The sequence below is a fragment of the Diplotaxodon limnothrissa genome, linkage group LG16, assembly GCF_057381915.1.
Source record: "Diplotaxodon limnothrissa isolate DT_005_m linkage group LG16, D_limnothrissa_male_GT1.1, whole genome shotgun sequence".
Classification (NCBI taxonomy): domain Eukaryota; kingdom Metazoa; phylum Chordata; class Actinopteri; order Cichliformes; family Cichlidae; genus Diplotaxodon; species Diplotaxodon limnothrissa.
Window position 1 is genome coordinate 20,461,087 of NC_140611.1, and position 19,086 is coordinate 20,480,172.

General features: G+C 40.3%; 1 protein-coding gene across 1 annotated transcript; it reads right to left on the bottom strand.

Moving 5' to 3' along the window:
- Positions 1 to 1,088: 1,088 nt before the first annotated feature.
- lrrc58b (leucine rich repeat containing 58b) lies at positions 1,089 to 17,543 on the bottom strand. The gene is made up of 4 exons (XM_085374240.1): positions 16,851 to 17,543; positions 5,184 to 5,312; positions 4,703 to 4,980; positions 1,089 to 3,325 (listed from the first exon to the last, which is right to left on the bottom strand). Exons 1-4 carry the CDS (start codon positions 17,306 to 17,308, stop codon positions 3,132 to 3,134), a joined length of 1,059 nt encoding a protein of 352 aa, XP_085230366.1. The 5' UTR covers positions 17,309 to 17,543; the 3' UTR covers positions 1,089 to 3,131.
- Between the last annotated feature and the right edge of the window lie 1,543 nt (positions 17,544 to 19,086).

Consider the following 19,086-nt stretch of genomic DNA (forward strand, 5'->3'; position numbering starts at 1 on the left):
AGCTCGACTGCTTCAAGCTCTTTGGAAGGCAACAGACTTATTGCAACTAATGCAATGAGTGGTTGAATATCAAACATTAAAGCAGATGGAGTACGGCCGCAGACCACAACAGGTTGGCTAAGATCAGCAAACAGAGGCTACAACTTGCACAGGCTTACTAAAACTTGACAATACAAGATTAGAAAAATATTATATTTAATGAGTCTTGATTTCGTTTGCAATATTCTCATGCTTGTTCAGAACTTGGTGTAAATAACATGAAGGCATTGATCCATCCCAAATTAATTTCTTTATGACCGCAGTGTACTTATCTTCTGATGGCCACTCCCAGCAGGATAGAGCACCATATCACAAAGCTAAAATCAGATTGGTTTTGGAGGAAATTTCAGTCAATAAATCTGCAGAAACAGTTTCCAGTGCCTTGTTGAGAATAGGCCACGAAGAATGAGGCAGTTCTGAAAACAAAAGGTAATCCAATATTGATAAGGTGTACCTAATAAAGTAAGAGTGTGTGTGTGTGTGTGTATATATATTTATTTTTTTACCAGCATTAAAAAGTACTCTGATTCTATTAGGGTTAAACAGCAATCAATGTAGTTGTAATCACAGGCTGTGTGGATCTGAGGAGATTCTGCTGCTCAGACCAACACATACAAAAAAATATATGTAAAAGGAATGCAATTCAGTCCTTTTCAGGACTAAAACGGTGAACATGTAACTTTTTAAATTGACATTAGTTATAGTTTCAGCTAATAGTTGTGCGAATCATTTGCACACATGCATATTACAGATACCAGATATTTAAAAAGCAGCCTCTGTATTCAAATCGTATAACATAAATGCAACTGAAGAATTCCAAGTTGTTGCTCCCATTTGCTTTAATTCAATCAGAAAAGATCACAATACAAACACAATTTAAAGATATAACAATCAGTCTTTATTAATGTCATTATTTACTGTACATCTACTTACAATATCTGAGGTTAAAGCATTGTCTATTCCAAAGCTTGTTACAAATGTAGCACTTTAACATTTTTTTAAAAATGGATTTATACATTTATATAAATCCATTTTGTTTTAAAGGGCTATTTTGTATATTTGCTGTTAAACAGATGAGTATGGAAATCAGATAAGTGACTTTTATAAAGCTAAATTATTCACATTTCAGGGTGCATATATCAGTTTCTTCATACTTGCTTTGCTGTTAGAAGTCTTGATTAGTAAGGCACTTAGGAATTGTAACTACTGTAACTTCTGTAACATAGAAGAACGTTCTTCTGTTTTCTTAACATTAAGGTCTAATGTGAAGCCAAATTGGATTTCTTCTCCTGACTAATGGACACAAACTGTCTGGGACATTATAAAATGACCCAGCTTTCCACACAAGCAGAAAGTTGCAGCAGATATGTAACCATACATATATCACTGACTGTGGGTTTTATTCAGATACATCTTCATATGTTTATGCCCACAGAAAACTAACAGCCCTGAACATAAACACAAAGGCTGGTACTGGGTTGCGCTCAATAGCTATTGTTTTTGTGCGAACACAGTGAATGGGTTTCCCTGGCCCAACCCACATCCACTTCCTGTGAGTCAGCCTGGATAAGCATTCTTCCACATAACCACTATGAGTTAATTTAAAACTACTAAGCCATCGCAGCCTTCCCCCCCCAAAGGTGGCATGCAGTTGAGACAAAAGCACTGATAAAAGATCGCCACCTTGCTATTCGGAAGGCAGTATGCAGGATTAAGTGGGATCTAGCAACATGACAACCAAGTCAACACCTCTGAGGAACCTGGAGCGGCTGCTAATGAAAGGTCCTCTGTAGAGACAATGTTTGGCTCATCTCTTCTGGGCTAAAGTAGAAACACTGGAGCTTGGTGGATGAGGACCCGCTCCTGTGTTGAAAGCCAAAACCAGGTTTTGTTCATCTGGTTTGTGTTTAGCCAAAATGCTGCACAGCCATTACAACCCATAATCAGACACTCAACTGTTTCACAACTGCTAACAAAGCGCAGAGTGCAGGACTCCATGTGAACCATTGTCTATGACACACCCCAGTCTTTCAAAAGCAAAGACATATTCTATTGGCATAGTTAACAGTTACTTTCCATCTGTGAGGACTCGGTCCTCAGTCATCTCCTTCACAGATACCCAGGTTGTCAGTGATGATTTATTTGAAATGACACACAATGGTTTAAACTTGACCACAGTTTAGTTCTTCCTTGTCATTGAGTATGCTGACTAGACAGCCACATATCTAACTTATGGTTCACAAATCTTTGCTTTTCATATTTGGGTGATCTAAACATGTGGTTTGAAATAGCTGGAAAATTGACAGGTGTGCACTTTTCCTCAGTTATGTGGCATATCTAGCTTTGGCCAGCAATGTTTAATTTTCTTTTGGTCCTCCAGGGTTGATCACATGACTGAAAGTGAACCCTCCCCATCAAAATCCTACATACTGGTCCTTTAGTATTTTGGGGGACTGGCCACAGCAAAGTGCGCATAAGCCCATCTCAAACCACAAAAAATATTTATAGTACCGCAGTTTGAAACAGTGTTCAAAGACTTTTTCTTGGTTGGCACATCAGGCTTGATGGTCAAATAAAGTCAGATGAAGGCTGACAAAGAGCTCATACTCAAAGTGAAAATGCAGACTAATACACTGTAGCATCTGCACAGAATGAAATGTTGTAATTACAACTAAACATGTTGCCCTGAAAACAAAAAAGAATCCTTTCACTCCTTCAGTCAAACAAGAGTTTTACTGCCCTCCTGTGCTCAACCATGAGGCAAGCAGGTGTGGAAGGACCTTCCTTCATGTGCTCTAGATAGACTGATGTATGGTGAGACAACACGCTTCATGAAACAAAAGAAAAAAAAGATTAAAAAAAGAAAAAACCAACCGAAAACATTCATAGAATAGATTTCACATTAGTAAGTTGTCTCACTTTTTTTGTGCGTTTCAGTGGCTGAAACGGGGGGGAGGGGGGAAATAAAAATGTGTATGAGCACTAATATGTCCAATAAAGTCTTAATCAGGGTCCTTGTTAGTGTTATAAAAACAATGGCAAACTGTCAAGGATTTGTCTGGACAGAGGATCAGATGTTCCTCTTGGTCGTACTATCCCAGAAGCACTCTCTGAAGGCGGTCAGCAGGCACACTGTTCTCTTCCTCAGACTCTGCGTCGCTCTGCGGGTTGGAGCTACAGGGAGAGGTGCACTCAGGGGAGCACAGGTAGTGCATGAGGGGTAGCCGGTACTTTCCACAGAAGTCTACAAATTTGATCTGGCGCACGCACGAATCAAAGTACACACCTGGAACAAGAAGAGTGACAGGAAATGCACAGTCAGGCTTAAGTAACAGTAACTTGTGCTGTTCTTCACACACACACACACACACACAATTCAATATTCTGGTGGGTGATGGGCTCCGCCAGGGCTGCCCTTTGTCATAGGTTCTGTTCAGAATTTCTAGGCGTAGCCAAGTGGTGGAAGGCTTTCACTTCGGTGGTCTCAGGATCTCATCTCTGCTTTTTGCAGATGATGTGGTCCTGTCGGCTTCATCAGGCGATGGCCTCCAGCTCGCCTTGGAACGGTTCGCAGCCGAGTGTGAAGCGGTGGGAATGAGAATCAGCACCTCCAAATCTGAGGCCATAGTCCACAGCCGGAAAAGGGTGGAGTGCCTACTCCGGGTCAGGGACAAGTTCCTGCCCCAAGTGGAGGAGTTTAAGCATCTCGGGATCTTGTTCACGAGTGATGGGAGAAGGGAGCAAAAGATCGACAGACAGATTGGTGATGCGGAGAGAAGAGAGAGCTGAGTGTAAAAGCGAAGCTCTCAATTTACCGGTCGATTTACGTCCCTACCCTCACCCTATGGTCACGAGCTGTGGGTAGTGACCAAAAGAACGAGATCGCAAATACAAGCGGCGGAAATGGGTTTCCTCCGAAGGGTGGCTGGCCTCTCCCTTAGAGATAGGGTGAGAAGTTCGGCCATTCGGAAAGGGCTCAGAGTAGAGCCGCTGCTCCTCCACATCGAAAGGAGCCAGTTGAAGTGGTTCGGGCATCTGACAAGGATGCCCCCTGGGCGCAGTTTTACGGGCATGTCCCACTGGGAGGAGGCCCCGGGGCAGACCCAGGGCACGCTGGAGAGATTCTCTCTCTCAGCTGGCCTGGGAACGCCTTGGTGTTCCCCCGGATAAGCTGGAGGTGGTGGCTGGGGAGAGGGAGGTCTGGGCTTCTCTGCCTGGGCTGCTGCCCCCGTGACCCAGCCCCAGATAAGCAGAAGAAAATGGATGGATAATATACAATATGAGGAACAACAGTTGTAGTGAGCAGCTCACAAGTGTGGTGAGCATGGTGACATAACTGTGGTTCCCAACCTGGGATATGGAATTTCCATAGGAAGGTCACAAGATAAAATTAAAGGAGCTATGACGCTTATCCTTATCCTGTCATATATACTGATACAATGGATAGATGCTCATAAAATAAGTTTCAAATAAGGAGGTCACCATATGTACAATTAATCCATGTGAGATTTCTTTTGCTACATTTAAATCTGTATATCAAAGAGAGGATATCCTCAATCTGATTATCTGAGGCACACAGCTCCGGCTTGGAGCACAGCAGCCTCACCCACCTATTGTTCACTGAAACTGGTGACATGGCATGTAATCATTAGGCACAACTCACCGGCACACTTGGGGTTGGGACACTTGCTGGCCAAGTCCAGATAACGCACCAGGTTTGCAGGCAGGTCAAAAGGGGAGTACAGAAGATTTCGACTCTTAACGGTGCGCCCTGCCAGCTCTAGCAATGAGGGTGGATCGTAGGTCATCTCCTTGACAAAGCGCACAACCAGCGGGTTGCCTCTAAGACTGAGCTCCTGCAGGTGCACCAGGCTCAGGATCTCTCTCGGCAGGTAAGTGAGCAAGTTGTTGTGTAGGCTTAAAGATCGCAGAGAGTGGAGCCTAGAATCGGATGCATAAGCACTCTGTCAGTTTTGTTTGCACTTTGATAAAAATCATGACTACTTGAAAGTTCAGCTACCAGATCAATGCAGGATAAATTACAGTTCTAACTCAGATAGCATCTCTGAGGAGACCATATAGTCAAGCTGTAGGTAGACTGGTGTGTGGCGATTGCTAGGATAGTTGGAGAGTGCTGATATTACCTGGTGAGCTGCGGTGGGACACTTTGGATGCGGTTGTCACACAGGACCAAGTAGGTGAGGTAGGGCAGATTCGCTACTTCAGGAGGAATGGCTGAAATAAGGTTTCCGCCCAGGTACAACATCTCCAAACTGACAGATGACAAAAGAAAACAGGTATTGATTTGCAATTTCAAGATTTTTTTCCTCCGTGCATCACACAGAGCACCATCTTTCATATGGTGCTCTGTTGTAGAGCATCCATTTCTCTCCTTTGTGATTTTTACCATGACAAATTTAAATAAATAAGTCTAAATGCAATAAAATTACACTTTCCATCACAATTGCTGCTGTGCAGGTATTTTTTTTCTTCCCCCAATTAAACTCCTATTGTCTATTGTTCCTATAGACAATAGGAGTTTATAGCCATAGCTTCAGACTCCTGTCAACCCTGCTGATGGCTGAGGGCCACAGATACCACAAAGAGCACTGTATTAGCCACCAATGATGATTTCATCTCATTAAATAAACAAATAAAGTGTTACATTAAAGTATGCCACAAGGCGGCGCTGAAGCTTCACCTTTTCATGGTCAGAGTTCAGGTTTGTCACCAAATATGAAACTTTGCTTACAAAATATGTTGATTTAAATAAAAAACAAAACAAGGACATGAAATAAATTCTGAGATGATGATGACGACATTTACATTGAGGAAAACAGACATACATGCTTGTTGCTAGGCAAAAAAATTAAATAACCCCCCCCAAAAAAAACAAACAAAAAAAACCCCCACCATGCTGAGTTATTATAGGTATCAAGAACACGAGTGGGTGGGGGTGAGGGGATGGCATCAAAGAGAGACATGAGAGAGCTATGGGTGGCTGGTCAGCGAAAGTAAGCTGTCAGGCCATCTGCCTGCAGGAACTGATGACACAGCGACTGCGAGACATGAAGCCATTATCCTGTCCTTGGTGGCTGAGCCTCTCTTTGAAAAGAACGGAGACATTCAGGGTCTGCTCACTGCCCACACCAACACCGTGAAACAAAACTACTGACAATTTCAAAGACATATCATGAACTGACTCATGGTACATCATCATCCATGCATAGTTTTGTTATAGCCCGCTGCTGTATTTTATAAACTGTCATTTGATCACAGCAGTGTTAGTGATAACTTGCACAATGACCAGCCATCCTACAAGATCGCTTGCTGAGACTAATGTTTGGGTCATGGGAAGGATAAACCTAAAGAAACTTGTTAGTATAGCACCTCTCTCCGTCTTACAGGTATCTAGCTGATATGCAAGGTTTATCAGCTAATCAAGTTCAGCGCGTCCTTAAAGGTTATAAAGCTGGTTCATGTGGTTACATGTACTTTGTCTTCTTCTTCTGTTTGCACCCCTGAAACACCACAGCACGACACATTCATTCACTGCTTGCCTAGATAATTCACCAGTTATTTTTTTGTATTAGTTTATTGGCAATATGACTAAATGTCTATTTTGTAGACTCTACAATTAATCCCCCCCCCCCCCCCCCCAAAGTCTGTCACAAATCTTATGGAGTTGTATCAGGTCAATTGTCTTTGTAGGTTCTCAGTCATCCACATCGCAGTAATCTAAGGAGCTTGGAATGAAAAGTGACTCAAGTCCCCCCCTTTAGATTAACCATTTTTGGGAAATATAGTCAAAGAATACTAGCTTGACTTTTTTCCCCTTTATATAGTCTATAATATATATTAGAGATATTATATAAAGCCTGACTGATTTATTGGTTAGCCAATATTAACCATTAGTATTGCCTTAAAAATCCCATATCAGGCAGGCTCTAATCTTGTACACACATTTTAATGGAAGTCACTTCTTGCATTTCAATTCAAAAACAATGTCCAGAGGATCAATCAAACAGTCTTAATTCACAGTAGATGCTTTGACTTTAAAAGACAGAAATGCAGCATAAGTTTAGATTTAAAATTTAAAAAAAACATATTAATGTAGTTGAAACCTTTATTAGGATAACAGATTTGGCTGCAGTGACAGTTTTCGCATACAAGCACCATCCAGTGTGCTTCAGGATTTTTTCAGATGCATTCCATCTTTCTCATCCCTGACCAATCAGTGTTGTCTCTGTGATCCAGGACCTCCTGGTTCATATACTGGGCACTGGATTGTCCTTTCATGTTCAATAAAACACAGTGCGAACCAGCTCTGTGTGAATGAGGCTCACAAACTCACAGGGTCAGCGAGGACGGACTACAGGCAACTAGGTCAACAAGGACAAACTGAAAATTACTCAGGCAGAAAAATGTGTAGAGTTACAAGTCATTTTGCTGCATGAGGGATTATTTTTGAAGAACAAGAAAAACTTAACATACAGTGATAGTGAACACAGATGAGTTTGTATGACGTAATCAATTAGATCAGGAGACGGCCTTTAAACCTGTGCTGTAACAAGTCACTGAGCTTTTTGGAAACAAAGATCACCAGTGTGTAATCAAAGTGTGCTTATCAATGATTATGATAGCAAGTGGACAGTAACTTTCCTACATTGCAAAGAGACTTAATGAACCCTTATCAGGTGCTATAGGACACATAACCAAAAGGAATCTCTTTGCGTGCACAACTGTTGCCAGGGTGCTTCAGCTGATGCAGCATTAAAGCTGAGACAAGAACGTAAATGTCCACACACACACACACACACACACTTTATTAGTCCTGATAATAAAGAAAAAAAGTATATACTGTCTTTTTGCAGCAATTAGGTGGCTCGTCTATAAAATATCCCTTTTATGATATGTTCACATCAAATGTGAAGCCAAGTTTCCCCTTTGTGCAAACAGAGTCAACTGTTTGGGTTTTTTCAAAGTCCTCAAATATTCACTTATATTTGTTCAATATTCTCCAAGACCCCCCCCCCCCCCCCCTTTTTTTTTCTACATAAAAGAGAAGTTGAATCATAGGTCTCAGGCTGCCCAGAAACAGTTTAAGTATGTTTGTCCACCATTTCTGGTTGTCATCTGAAGATGAAATATTTTGAACTCTCATTTGATCTGAACACATTTTCAGACATCTACTACTTTCCATTTAACTGGCATCACCTGAAAAGGGCTTTGTAACATTGTAACGATCCTACTTCCACATCATCGAAGTAATGAGTTTCGAAAGACAGCCGTGCAACAAACTGAGGGAAGCTTAGCAGTGTGGAGTTTCTTTTATTGTGTCATTAAGTTATTTTAAGTGAGTATGCAAGAATATTAACAATTAAGCCCACCATATCCATTCTGCTCAATAAGCACCTCCAGGAACAGCCACAGTCAGAGCCCAGACTTCGATCCATGTGAGAATGTGTAGTTGAATTTGGAAAATGCAATTCAATGTTGAGCAGTTTTCAAGGAAAAATGGTGAATACAATACTGTACTGTCCACATATAAAAGGCTTACTGTAAAAAAAAAAAAAAAAAAGTCTAAATACTTCCTGCCAGCAGTGCCGTAGCTCCGCAAACGCACATAACGCACACTGCGTAGGGCACCAAATGGCCGGTAGGGCACCAAAAAAATCAGGGTCGTAAAAAAAAAAAAAAAAAAAGTAAACCATATTAATACTATAAATATCATATGCATTAATATGGTTAAACAATACAAAAGCAACATAAAACAATTTTCCCGAGAAAAGGGGTGAATCTGCTTTGTGCCCTGTCTCCAGTCTCCTCCTGGTGCCTCCCCACTCCCAGTGGTCTGTTCTATAATTGGTAAACACCTGTTTGAACATGGCCTCGAAACGGCAACAGGAGTCGGGAGCGGAGAAAAGAAAGAAGAAGAGGAAGCGTGATGAAACTCAGGCGTCGCTTGCTGGTAAGGCAATGTTTAAATAATAATAATAAAAAAAGTTCATTATTGTAGCCCTTGCTTGCACGCTCATGTCCGTCAACTCTGTGATAGCTCCTGTTAGCAGTGTTCATACTGTGTTAACAAATGTTGCAAATGATTGATGTTGGGTAGTTTGTTTACGTTGTGGATATGAATATAGAATGGACTACTAAAAGCAACTCATCATGGTCACTCAATTGACGGTTTTCAGATAACGTTAGCAATCGTGAGTCACGATTGCTAACGTTATCGTGATTCGTGAGACTAGCATTTCCCTCCTCAGGTTGCTAGCTGGCTAACGTCATGCATGCTACTGATTAACCTTAACTTTGGGATAGGTCAGTGATGCAGTCAAGTATTATTATCAGATTAGACAAGATTACTTTGTATGTTGCTGCATTTCAGGATATCTATAAAGACGCATATCTTATTTATGCCATTGACGTCTGAACACATAAATAGTTCTCGTCTTTCTTTAGGTTCATAGATCAAGGGCGACATCTGTTGGTGAAACTGTAATATGAAACCTATATCTTCCAGTAATATAGATTTCCTACTTGCGCATTTATATCAAATTATGTACAGCATGTTTATATTGCCATTTGCCATTATGAAAATCTATACATGTAAAATATAGTTAGTAATTTTTAAATGTACCAGTGACTTACTTAATTTATTAGTCTTATAATGCAATCTTTCGTAGGCCTACTGTAGATTCAAAATTGTATTTCTGTAAAATCCCTGAATATTTTCTCTTGTATGCAGGGTCAATGCTTAAATATGTTCAAGGAGGATCTCAAGGATAGGATGAACCATCCAGTAGTAGTGCCATCCCTGGACATCAACCACCAGCCATTGTAGACCCTGCAACAATCCCTAGCCAAGAAGAACAAGAACCATCAACCACCAGTTCAGGTACAGTTCCATACACAAGTACCACTGAGAGTCCTGTCACTGAGAGACTATCAGAAAGTGACACTGTGGAGACATGTGTGCCCCCTTCAACCGATCCTGCTCTTTGGCCAGCTCACATTGTAGATGCTGATCGTGTTGAAATTGTGCGGAGAGGTCCTTTTAATGTCAGCTCTGATTTTAATTTTCCAAAGGGGCCTGATGGAAGAGCATTTCACACTAGCCTTAAGTTCAAAATTCTTCCCAATGGAGAAAAGGTTCACCGGAGCTGGTTAGTGTACTCACCGCAGAACAATGCTGTGTTCTGCTTTGCATGTAAGCTTTTCAGTGTGAAGGATATAAAGCTGAGTACAGAGGGCTTCAGTGACTGGTCGAACATCAACATCCGTTTGAGGGGTCATGAGTGTAGCCAAGACCACATACAGTGCATGCTTAAGTGGAGAGAACTGGACACACGGCTAAAGAAAAGCATGGCAATAGATCAACAGGAGTTGACCTTACTAGAGGCAGAAAGGAAAAAGTGGCGAGAGATTCTCAAACGATTACTCTCAATAACTCTCTCACTGGCTTCCAGAAATTTGTCTTTTAGGGGCTCTTCTGACTGTCTTTATGAGCCGGACAATGGCAACTTCTTGAAGGAAGTAGAGCTTATGGCAACATATGACCTTGTAATGGCAAATCACTTGGCCAACATAAAAGATGAAGGTTCCCACACACATTACCTCAGCCCTGAGACACAGAACGAACTAATTCAGATTATCTCTTCAGAAACATTCCACGCCATTGTGAAGCAAATCCAGTTGGCAAAATACTTCTCCATCATTCTTGACTGTACTCCAGATGTGAGTCACACTGAACAAATGTCAGTCATAGTACGCATTGTTTGTTTCCAAGCACAACCAGATATTAAAGAATACTTTCTTGGCTATATAAATGTGGAGCAAACAACTGGCCTTAACCTGTCCAATGTTGTCCTTGACAAGTTGAAGGAGCTTGGCATTCCATTTGAAAACTGTCGAGGACAGGCCTATGACAATGGGGCCAACATGAAGGGGAAGAAGCAAGGTGTTCAGGCCAGACTGCTACAATTAAACCCGAGAGCATTGTTTGTGCCTTGTGGAGCTCACACGATGAATCTGGTCATAGCTGATGCTGCCAAGTCCTCTCCAGATGCAACTGGCTACTTTGGGTATTTGCAGAAGTTGTTCAATTTCTTTTCCAGTGCCACCCAGCGATGGGCCATTTTAACAAAACATGTGAAATTGACACTTAAATCTTGGAGTGACGTTAGATGGGAAAGCAGGCTTCAAAGTGTAACTGCTGTCCGGAGTCAGACAAAAGAAGTGAGGGATGCTCTCCTGGAGGCCAGAGAAGCTGTAAGTGATGCAGTCGCAAAGGTGGAGGCTCAAGTGCTTGCTGAGGAAGTAGCCTCATTTCGATTTTTGATTTGCTCCATCGTGTGGTGTGAACTTCTTACAATCACAAACCAGGTGAACAAGTTACTACAGTCCAGCTCCATGCAGCTCGATGTTGCTGTCAGGCTCATTGACACTGCCAAAAGTAACCTCTCTAAATACAGACAGTCTGGGTTTGATGAGGCTGTGTCAGCTGCCAAAGAACTCTGTGAGGCCCTGAACATAGAACCACAGTTGAAGGAGAAAAGGCTCAGGAGCACAAAAAGGCAGTTTGCATATGAAGCTGTTGATGAGCCCCTCCATGATGCCCTTAAAAAGCTTGAGGTCACATTTTTCAATTGTGTTGTGGACTCTGCTTTAATCTCCCTACAGGAGAGGTTTGAGACCATGAATCAAGTGAAGGAGAAATATGGAGTGCTGCTTGATTTCAGCAAAGTGAATGGGATGTCCAAGGAGGATTTAAAAAAAACACTGCACTGAAGTACAGAAGACACTGACAGATAAGGGAGTAGCTGACATTGATGGACCTGAGATGATGCAGGAAATCATCAACCTTCCTCAGCTGCCACCACAGACGTCTGCTTTGGAAATGCTGTCATTTTTACATGACAATCAGCTTCAAGAGGTATATCCCAATCTGTGGATTGCTCTGCGTATTGCACTGACCCTGCCTGTCACAGTTGCCTCTGCTGAGCGAAGCTTTTCAAAGCTCAAACTCATTAAAACGTACCTGCGTTCATCAATGGGGCAGGAACGTTTAAGTGGTCTGGCTGTTATCAGCATCAATGGTGACGTGGCTCAGAAGCTATCATATGATGACCTTATAGCTGATTTTGCAACCAGAAAATGCAGGCGTGTGCCTCTCTAGGCCCTAGAGAGGCACACCACGCCTGCATTTTCTGGTTGTCAGAGTATGCCCTAGAGTCTAGGGCATACTCTGACAACAAATTGTAAAAATGTTTAACATAGTTACTTAAGGAATGTGGCTTTTGTGTTCAAATTCTTATTTTTCTTATTTAAGTTTCTTATTTAAATTCTATTGTGAAACTATTTGTAAATATATTAATAATAATACTATTATATTATATATATTATTTTTTTATAAAAAAAATTACACATTATTGCCAGGCTCTTTGTTCTTGTTCCAATGTTCAATTTTTGTTTCAGTATTTATTTGTAACAGTATTTTTAACCTCCTTTAACCTTATTTATTTGTTTAACTGTCATGTTTGTTGTTATTTAATTAAACAAATTCCACTGAGAAATTCAAAAGTATTAATGTTTTTTTTTTTTTTTTTCAGTGGCGGGGGGGGGGGGGGGCACCATAAAGCATTTGTGCTTAGGGCACCCAAATGGCTAGCAACGGCCCTGCCTGCCAGTATGTGTCATAATTAAATTTCAATAATTAAATCTGTTGCCTCTGAGCTGCAGTATTTTGTACGCGTTGATAAAACGATTAGGTTTGATCTTTGGCCCAGCATTCAGTCACTGTGACACTTGTACCTGTCAGCAGTTCAAGATAAGAAGTCCTTACCCTGCTTTGCCCCATTTAACAGAAAACAGGGCTGAAAAAGTTTTGAACAGACTTGAGCTGTTCGCTTTTATTTTGAAATGAGCTCCTCTGATCTCAGTGAACTTTTGAGCTTGGTTATAAAACCACGTTCTTGCTCGTGAATTTATTCAACTGCTCACTTTCTGCATTTTCTGCCAACAATGTCTTCAACAGTGCCGCAAACCTTTCTGAAATTGAATAATCAAAACTTACAAAATAGAGTTAGTGTCTTATTCAACATGAAACCAAAATGAGCGACTGAGTCAATAAATTCACCAGCAAATTTGTCAGGGTTAAGGGACATTTTCCCATACACTCCAATCGAATACAGCCACAGTCAGACAGCCCTAAACACCATTTGGCAACCAGCAGCTTCAAGTGGTTGCAGGAGGTTGATGGCAGTTGCTGTGAAAATAGGAAAGCAAGCCTGCGACCCCGTGCAATCACCTGTCACTGGGAAAAGTGTATTCCCCCTGTTGGCAAAACCCTCATAGTTTCTTTGGTTGCTACTGCAGTCACAGTTTGAATGGAAGTGAAAGACTTTTCTCCAAAAACTTTTTCTGAAATTTTTGGCTGCACAGCTGGAGCAAAACTTTTACTGTAAAAGACAAACCTCTTCCATTTCCAGTTTTTGTCATACCTTTTCAAGTTGTTCCGTTGCTCGGCTAGTAATTAACAAATGTTTGCAGACAAACATGAAAATCTACAAGCAACTGTTGCAATATGCAAGCAACCAAAGCAATTAGTAGGATATTTCTAGTGAAGAACCTTCTTACAATCGGATTTCACCCAGCGAGAGCCAGCAACCACAACCAACCAGTAGAGAAATACATTTCCCTAGCAACCAGTCGAAAGATCCCATTCGATATGGCACAAGGAGTACTGCGAGTACTGCTGGGCCCAATACTCACATATCCTAATATATTCCCCAGAAACAGCATCTACTTTTCTTCTTTAAAAAAAAAATAAAAAATAAAATAAATAATAATAATAATAATAATAATAATAATAATAATAAGTTCAAAATACTTGCAGAAAAATTAAAAATGATATATTATTTCAACAATTTATATATGAAATTAATATGGAATTTCACATACATTTTAATTTTAAAATGTATGTGAAATTCCATAACATAAAGAACAGCAGGAAAAAGTAATTTTTACTAAGATATTTCATTAATCACCAACTTATGGATTTATGCATTTTAACATGTTTAGCGTCCAATAAGTTCAGAAACATCAGGAAACAAATTGCAGATCTTAGCAGTAATATTTTAGTCGCCTGACAGGTGAGATTTAGTTGGCTATATTCAGATATTGTTGCTGACTGGCTGAGCAGAGCCAGGCCAAGTCATAAACAGTCTAAGCCCTGAAAATGTCACATAAGACAGGTTGATGAATGTATATTTTTATTGTGTAATCATACAAGAGAAAGTGAATGTTTGACAACTTAATGCTACTGGGATAATAATTTTCATTGTCAGAGTTAGGACAGTGTTTATCCACACTAAGTAACTGCAAACAGATTGCAATAAGTATATCTGAGATTTTAAAAAAACAAAAAACAAAAAAGGATGTATGAACAAAACAGGAAAAAACAAAAACAAACAAAAGACAAAAAAAAAAGCAAGATAATGGTATGCTTCCTTTATCTTAGTTATTTATCATTATGATTCACTAACAGTGATTCAAACAGATGAAAGCCTAGACTTGACTAGATGCGACTTTGCATTAAAACCATAGGCATTATCACTGGTAACCAACTACTAAGTTAACAAGTTTCTATTTAAGTTAGTTAATATTGTCTGTTTTAACAATTGCATTGCTATGCAAATAAATTTAAAAAAAAAGAAAAGTCTATGCCTAAATAACAGCTAACTAGTTTTAGAAACTTATTGTCTGCTGGTTTCTTTTATTTATTTATTTATTTTTTTTACAAGCACAATAGTTACCCATTATAACAGTTGTGCCAGATGTATTATGCCGAGACGAAGCGTGGACAATATATAGTTAGTACTAGAAAGTGCATTTTCTGAAGAAACTGCAGTGTGAATGCTTGAATCTGAATGTATGCACTGAAATGAATTAATTGCTGAATTTTGAGTTAAAAATATTGAATGAGATAAAAAACAAAACAAAAAAAAAAAACGAATTTAACCTGAAAACAAAGGTGCTGAACTGCTAAAAGCTGAAGGTTACACAGAAGAAGGAGTTGGAAAAAAACTGAAAATGTTTTAAATGTAAATTAGAAAACCCTAAGAAATGAGAAAAGAACATTTAGAGTCAGAAAACATCTGAATGAATATTAAAAGGTCATATTCTTTGAATCACTGAATGACTCAAATGTGATCCCTCCACTTTGATCCACACAGTTTAAAAAGTTTAAATGCCTGAGCTTTGAAAGATACGGTGTTGGAAAGAGAACAATAATGGCGACAATTTGAGGGTAAAATGATGGCTGTAACACTGTGGACACAGCAGCAGTTGAAAGAGAAGTGCTTAAGATGAATCTTGGTACAGTGGCAGGCAGAGCTTGTTAAGCAGGCAGGTGTGAGCCTGGTTGCTATAGTGACCGCACCCAATGGCTCCATACACACGTACACAGACATGCGCCTCACTTTTGCTGCTTAAAATGAACAGAAAAGTCAGGCCGAAACAAATCGCTCCCAAATGAAAAGTAAAAGTCGTATTGACAAAATTCTTTCACCGTGAGCGACAGCAATGTCTAGTCTACCTAATTCTCAGTTTTCATGCCTGTGGAGCTTATTATATGGACGTGGTGACAGTGGAAAGACACCATGCTCTTCTGATTTTCAAACGAACCTTCTGAGCCATTTTAACATTAGAGTCTATGGAAGAGTTGGAGGGAGGAGGCTGTGCATTGGTGACATTTATGAAAGAACCATAACACCTAGGACAATAGTAAACACATTGGATGAAAGAGGACAGCGATGGCTACGTTTTGAGGGTAAAATCATACCTGTAGAGCAAACGCTGCGGACACAGCAGCAGTTTTAAAAAAGATTTTAAGATTAATTTTTTTGCTCCTCTCACTCTAGCAGTTGAGCTGTCTCACTCTAGCCCCAACATTCCGTCCCATACACACCCATTATAAATTTTGAAACGGGTGAAAAAACATCATGAAACTTAAACTGGAACTGAAGAAAAAGTATAATAGATATTGAAAAGATAAATACAAGTTGAATAGTTGAATGTCTTGTCTTCGTTTTAAAGTTTGAATGGTGGCTCTATGTCAATGTATGTGGAAGTAGTAAGAGTTTAAAAATGAGTAAGTTGAATGAGAATTTGAAGGGTCTCCCCATTGAAATACATGGGAAATTTTTGTTGAATAAAGTTGAATAAAATTAAAAATATAAATGTTAAAAATGAGAAAAATAGAAGCAGTCATGTCCAAAATAATAGGAATCTAACGATGTTTGAATGGTTTTTCTAAGTTGAACGGTTTTGAAGGAGTTAGATGCCAAAAAACGTACGGAATATGGAATAATAATAAAGATTCGAAGAACAATACTGTGAATGCTTTTCAAGCATTCACACTAATTAGCAGCGTTGAAGTGTGTCGTTGGTGGTGGGTTTAGCTCGGGCCGAGGGGCCCAAAGGCTGGCCCGTCTCTGCAGCAGATAACCATAGCAACGACCATAGCTAATTACATTGTTAAATTTAACCAAAAGGGAAGTCGTAAAAAAACCTATGTAGTGACCAATACAGGTAATATTCAGAGGGCTTTACTGGAGAGAAATAAAAGATTGATTCCTCTCCACCCCCTCAATTATCAGTTGGTCAGATTATATCGTATGCAATATAGTCGATTGCCTCAAGCAAAGATATGCAGATTGGACACTATACGTAATCCATTACCTCAGCGCTGGACTGAAACGTCACTCATATATTGACTTTTCGGCCGTTTTGTGTTGTTACCTTACCTGGTTAAGTTTTCTATCTCTGCAGGTATACTTTTCAATCTGTTTCCTCCGAGTGAAAGCGACTGCAAGCGCAGCAGTTTGGTACACTGAAGCGGGATCTCCTCGAATCGGTTCCCGCTAAAGTTCAGCACCTCCAGCTGCAGAGAGCCGAACTCCTTGGGCAGCGAGAACTCGTCCAAGCGGTTGTTCTTGGCTATAAGTGTTTTCAGCTTGGTCAGGCGTATAATGTCCTCACAGATGAACGAAAGTCCGTTGTTGCTAATGTCCAGAAACTCGAGGTTGAAGAACAGGGTGACCGACGACGGCAGCGAGCCTAGTCGGTTGTAGTTCAGGTAGAGTTGTTTGGTGTCTCTTTTCCTCCTGTCGGTGATACTGTCAACGCTCAGAGTGTTCAAACCCAAGCGTGAGAAGTCGAGCACGCCGTCGCCCACTGCCGCTGCCCGTTCGTGACTCTCCATTTTGGCAATTTTGTTTCCTTTTTTTCAACTCTGCAAAAGTTTCGCAGAGAACGTTTAACGTCAACGCGTGACTTAGCTCCACAAGTTGCCTATTTTTAACATAAAGCACGAGCATCTACCAGTAACATTTAACAGCATTTCTAATCACGTCTAAATGACTAATGTATTGCTTACAACAGGCTGAAATAAGCCACAATAGCTACACCGAACGCTGTGAGGCTCTTCTACTCGCAGCTGTTGGGATGGCCTGTGGCTTCCTGGTTCAGATTGGCTGATTCTCCATATAAATCCCGCCCACCCACGCGCCCATTGGGTTCGCTCCCGATCTGTCATATTACATGGCATTGATTAAGGGAGTTGTAACTGATTTTTGGAGTTTATTAACAGTTTCCTGGCACAAGTTGCCATGTACAACCTCTGACTGCATTTTTTTCTTGTTTTTGTGTTTTTTTTAAGTCTTACGAAAACGGGACAGTGGTGGCCGATGATCGATAAAATCAGCTACCCATTTTCTCTGCCCTTATGCAACACGCGTCCTCTGTTACGTTATGCAGTTCAATGCTGACTTGGATGTGCATGGAATGAGAAATAGGTACAGGATAATTGGGTTCCTCCCACTGAATTCAGGTCTATGCATAAAAATGTCACAGCTTATTCACCGCGGTAAAGTGAGCGGTCATTTGTGAGCCGCGGTCAAGCCAGCTGCTTCTTCTTCGCCGCATAAATTTCCTTGCGCTTTTACACCAGTCTTTACGGTAGCGCCTTTTCGCTTTATATCCTTGCTGAAAGAGCAGAGTGAAGTATTTAGTGAGTTAATAATCTGTTAATTTATGTGACCCCATCTTTATATTTTATTTTCACTATATATGAAAGTTGCTAATATGTAAGAAATGTTTATTCTCTGAATCTGTAATATATGGTGCATTTTGTTTGTATGTTTATATTACTAATAAAGAAAAAAAAAAAAAAGAGCAGAGTGAAGCTGACCCCCCACCCACTTGAAACGTAAAGGCAAATAGGCGGAGCGGTTAGTGCTACGTTTGTGCAGATTTGTGCAGGTAAAATTAGCGTTTGTGCTGCTACAGTATCTGAGATATTAAAAGTTATATTTTTTGCTGATGACATCACCATCCCCCCAGACTGCTCCAAAACAAACCAAAATGGTCTACTTTTTTAGTGCTACGTTTGTGCTGGTTTGTGCAGGTAAAATTAGCGTTTGTGCTGCTTCTGTTTTAAAGATATTAATGAAAATGGAAAGGTCAACCAGCCCCCCCACATTACCCAAATCCAACAAAAGTGGTATCAAACGTTTGTGCTACGTTTGTGCTGGTTTGTGCTGCAAAGATTTTCGTTTGTGCTGCTATCATTTTAAAGATATTAATAACAATTTCTAGAGGTCATCAGAGGTCAACCAGCCCCCCCACATTAATTAAATCAAACAAAATGGGTGTCAATCAACTGTGCTACGTTTGTGCTGGTTTGTGCTGCTAAAATTTTCGTTTGTGCTGCTTCTGTTTTAAAGATATTAATGAAAATGTAAAGGTCAAAAGGTCAACCAGCCCCCCCACATTACCCAAATCCAACAAAAGTGGTATCAAACGTTTGTGCTACGTTTGTGCTGGTTTGTGCTGCAAAAATGTTTGTTTGTGCTGCTAACATTTTAAAATGTTTAATAAAATAACGTCTTGATGCGTGCTTAATCATCCAGGTAAGTAAATCCCAAAAGGTTGATTCTGTTCATCTGGACATTTTCAGTTGGAGAAACGTTTCGTCACTCA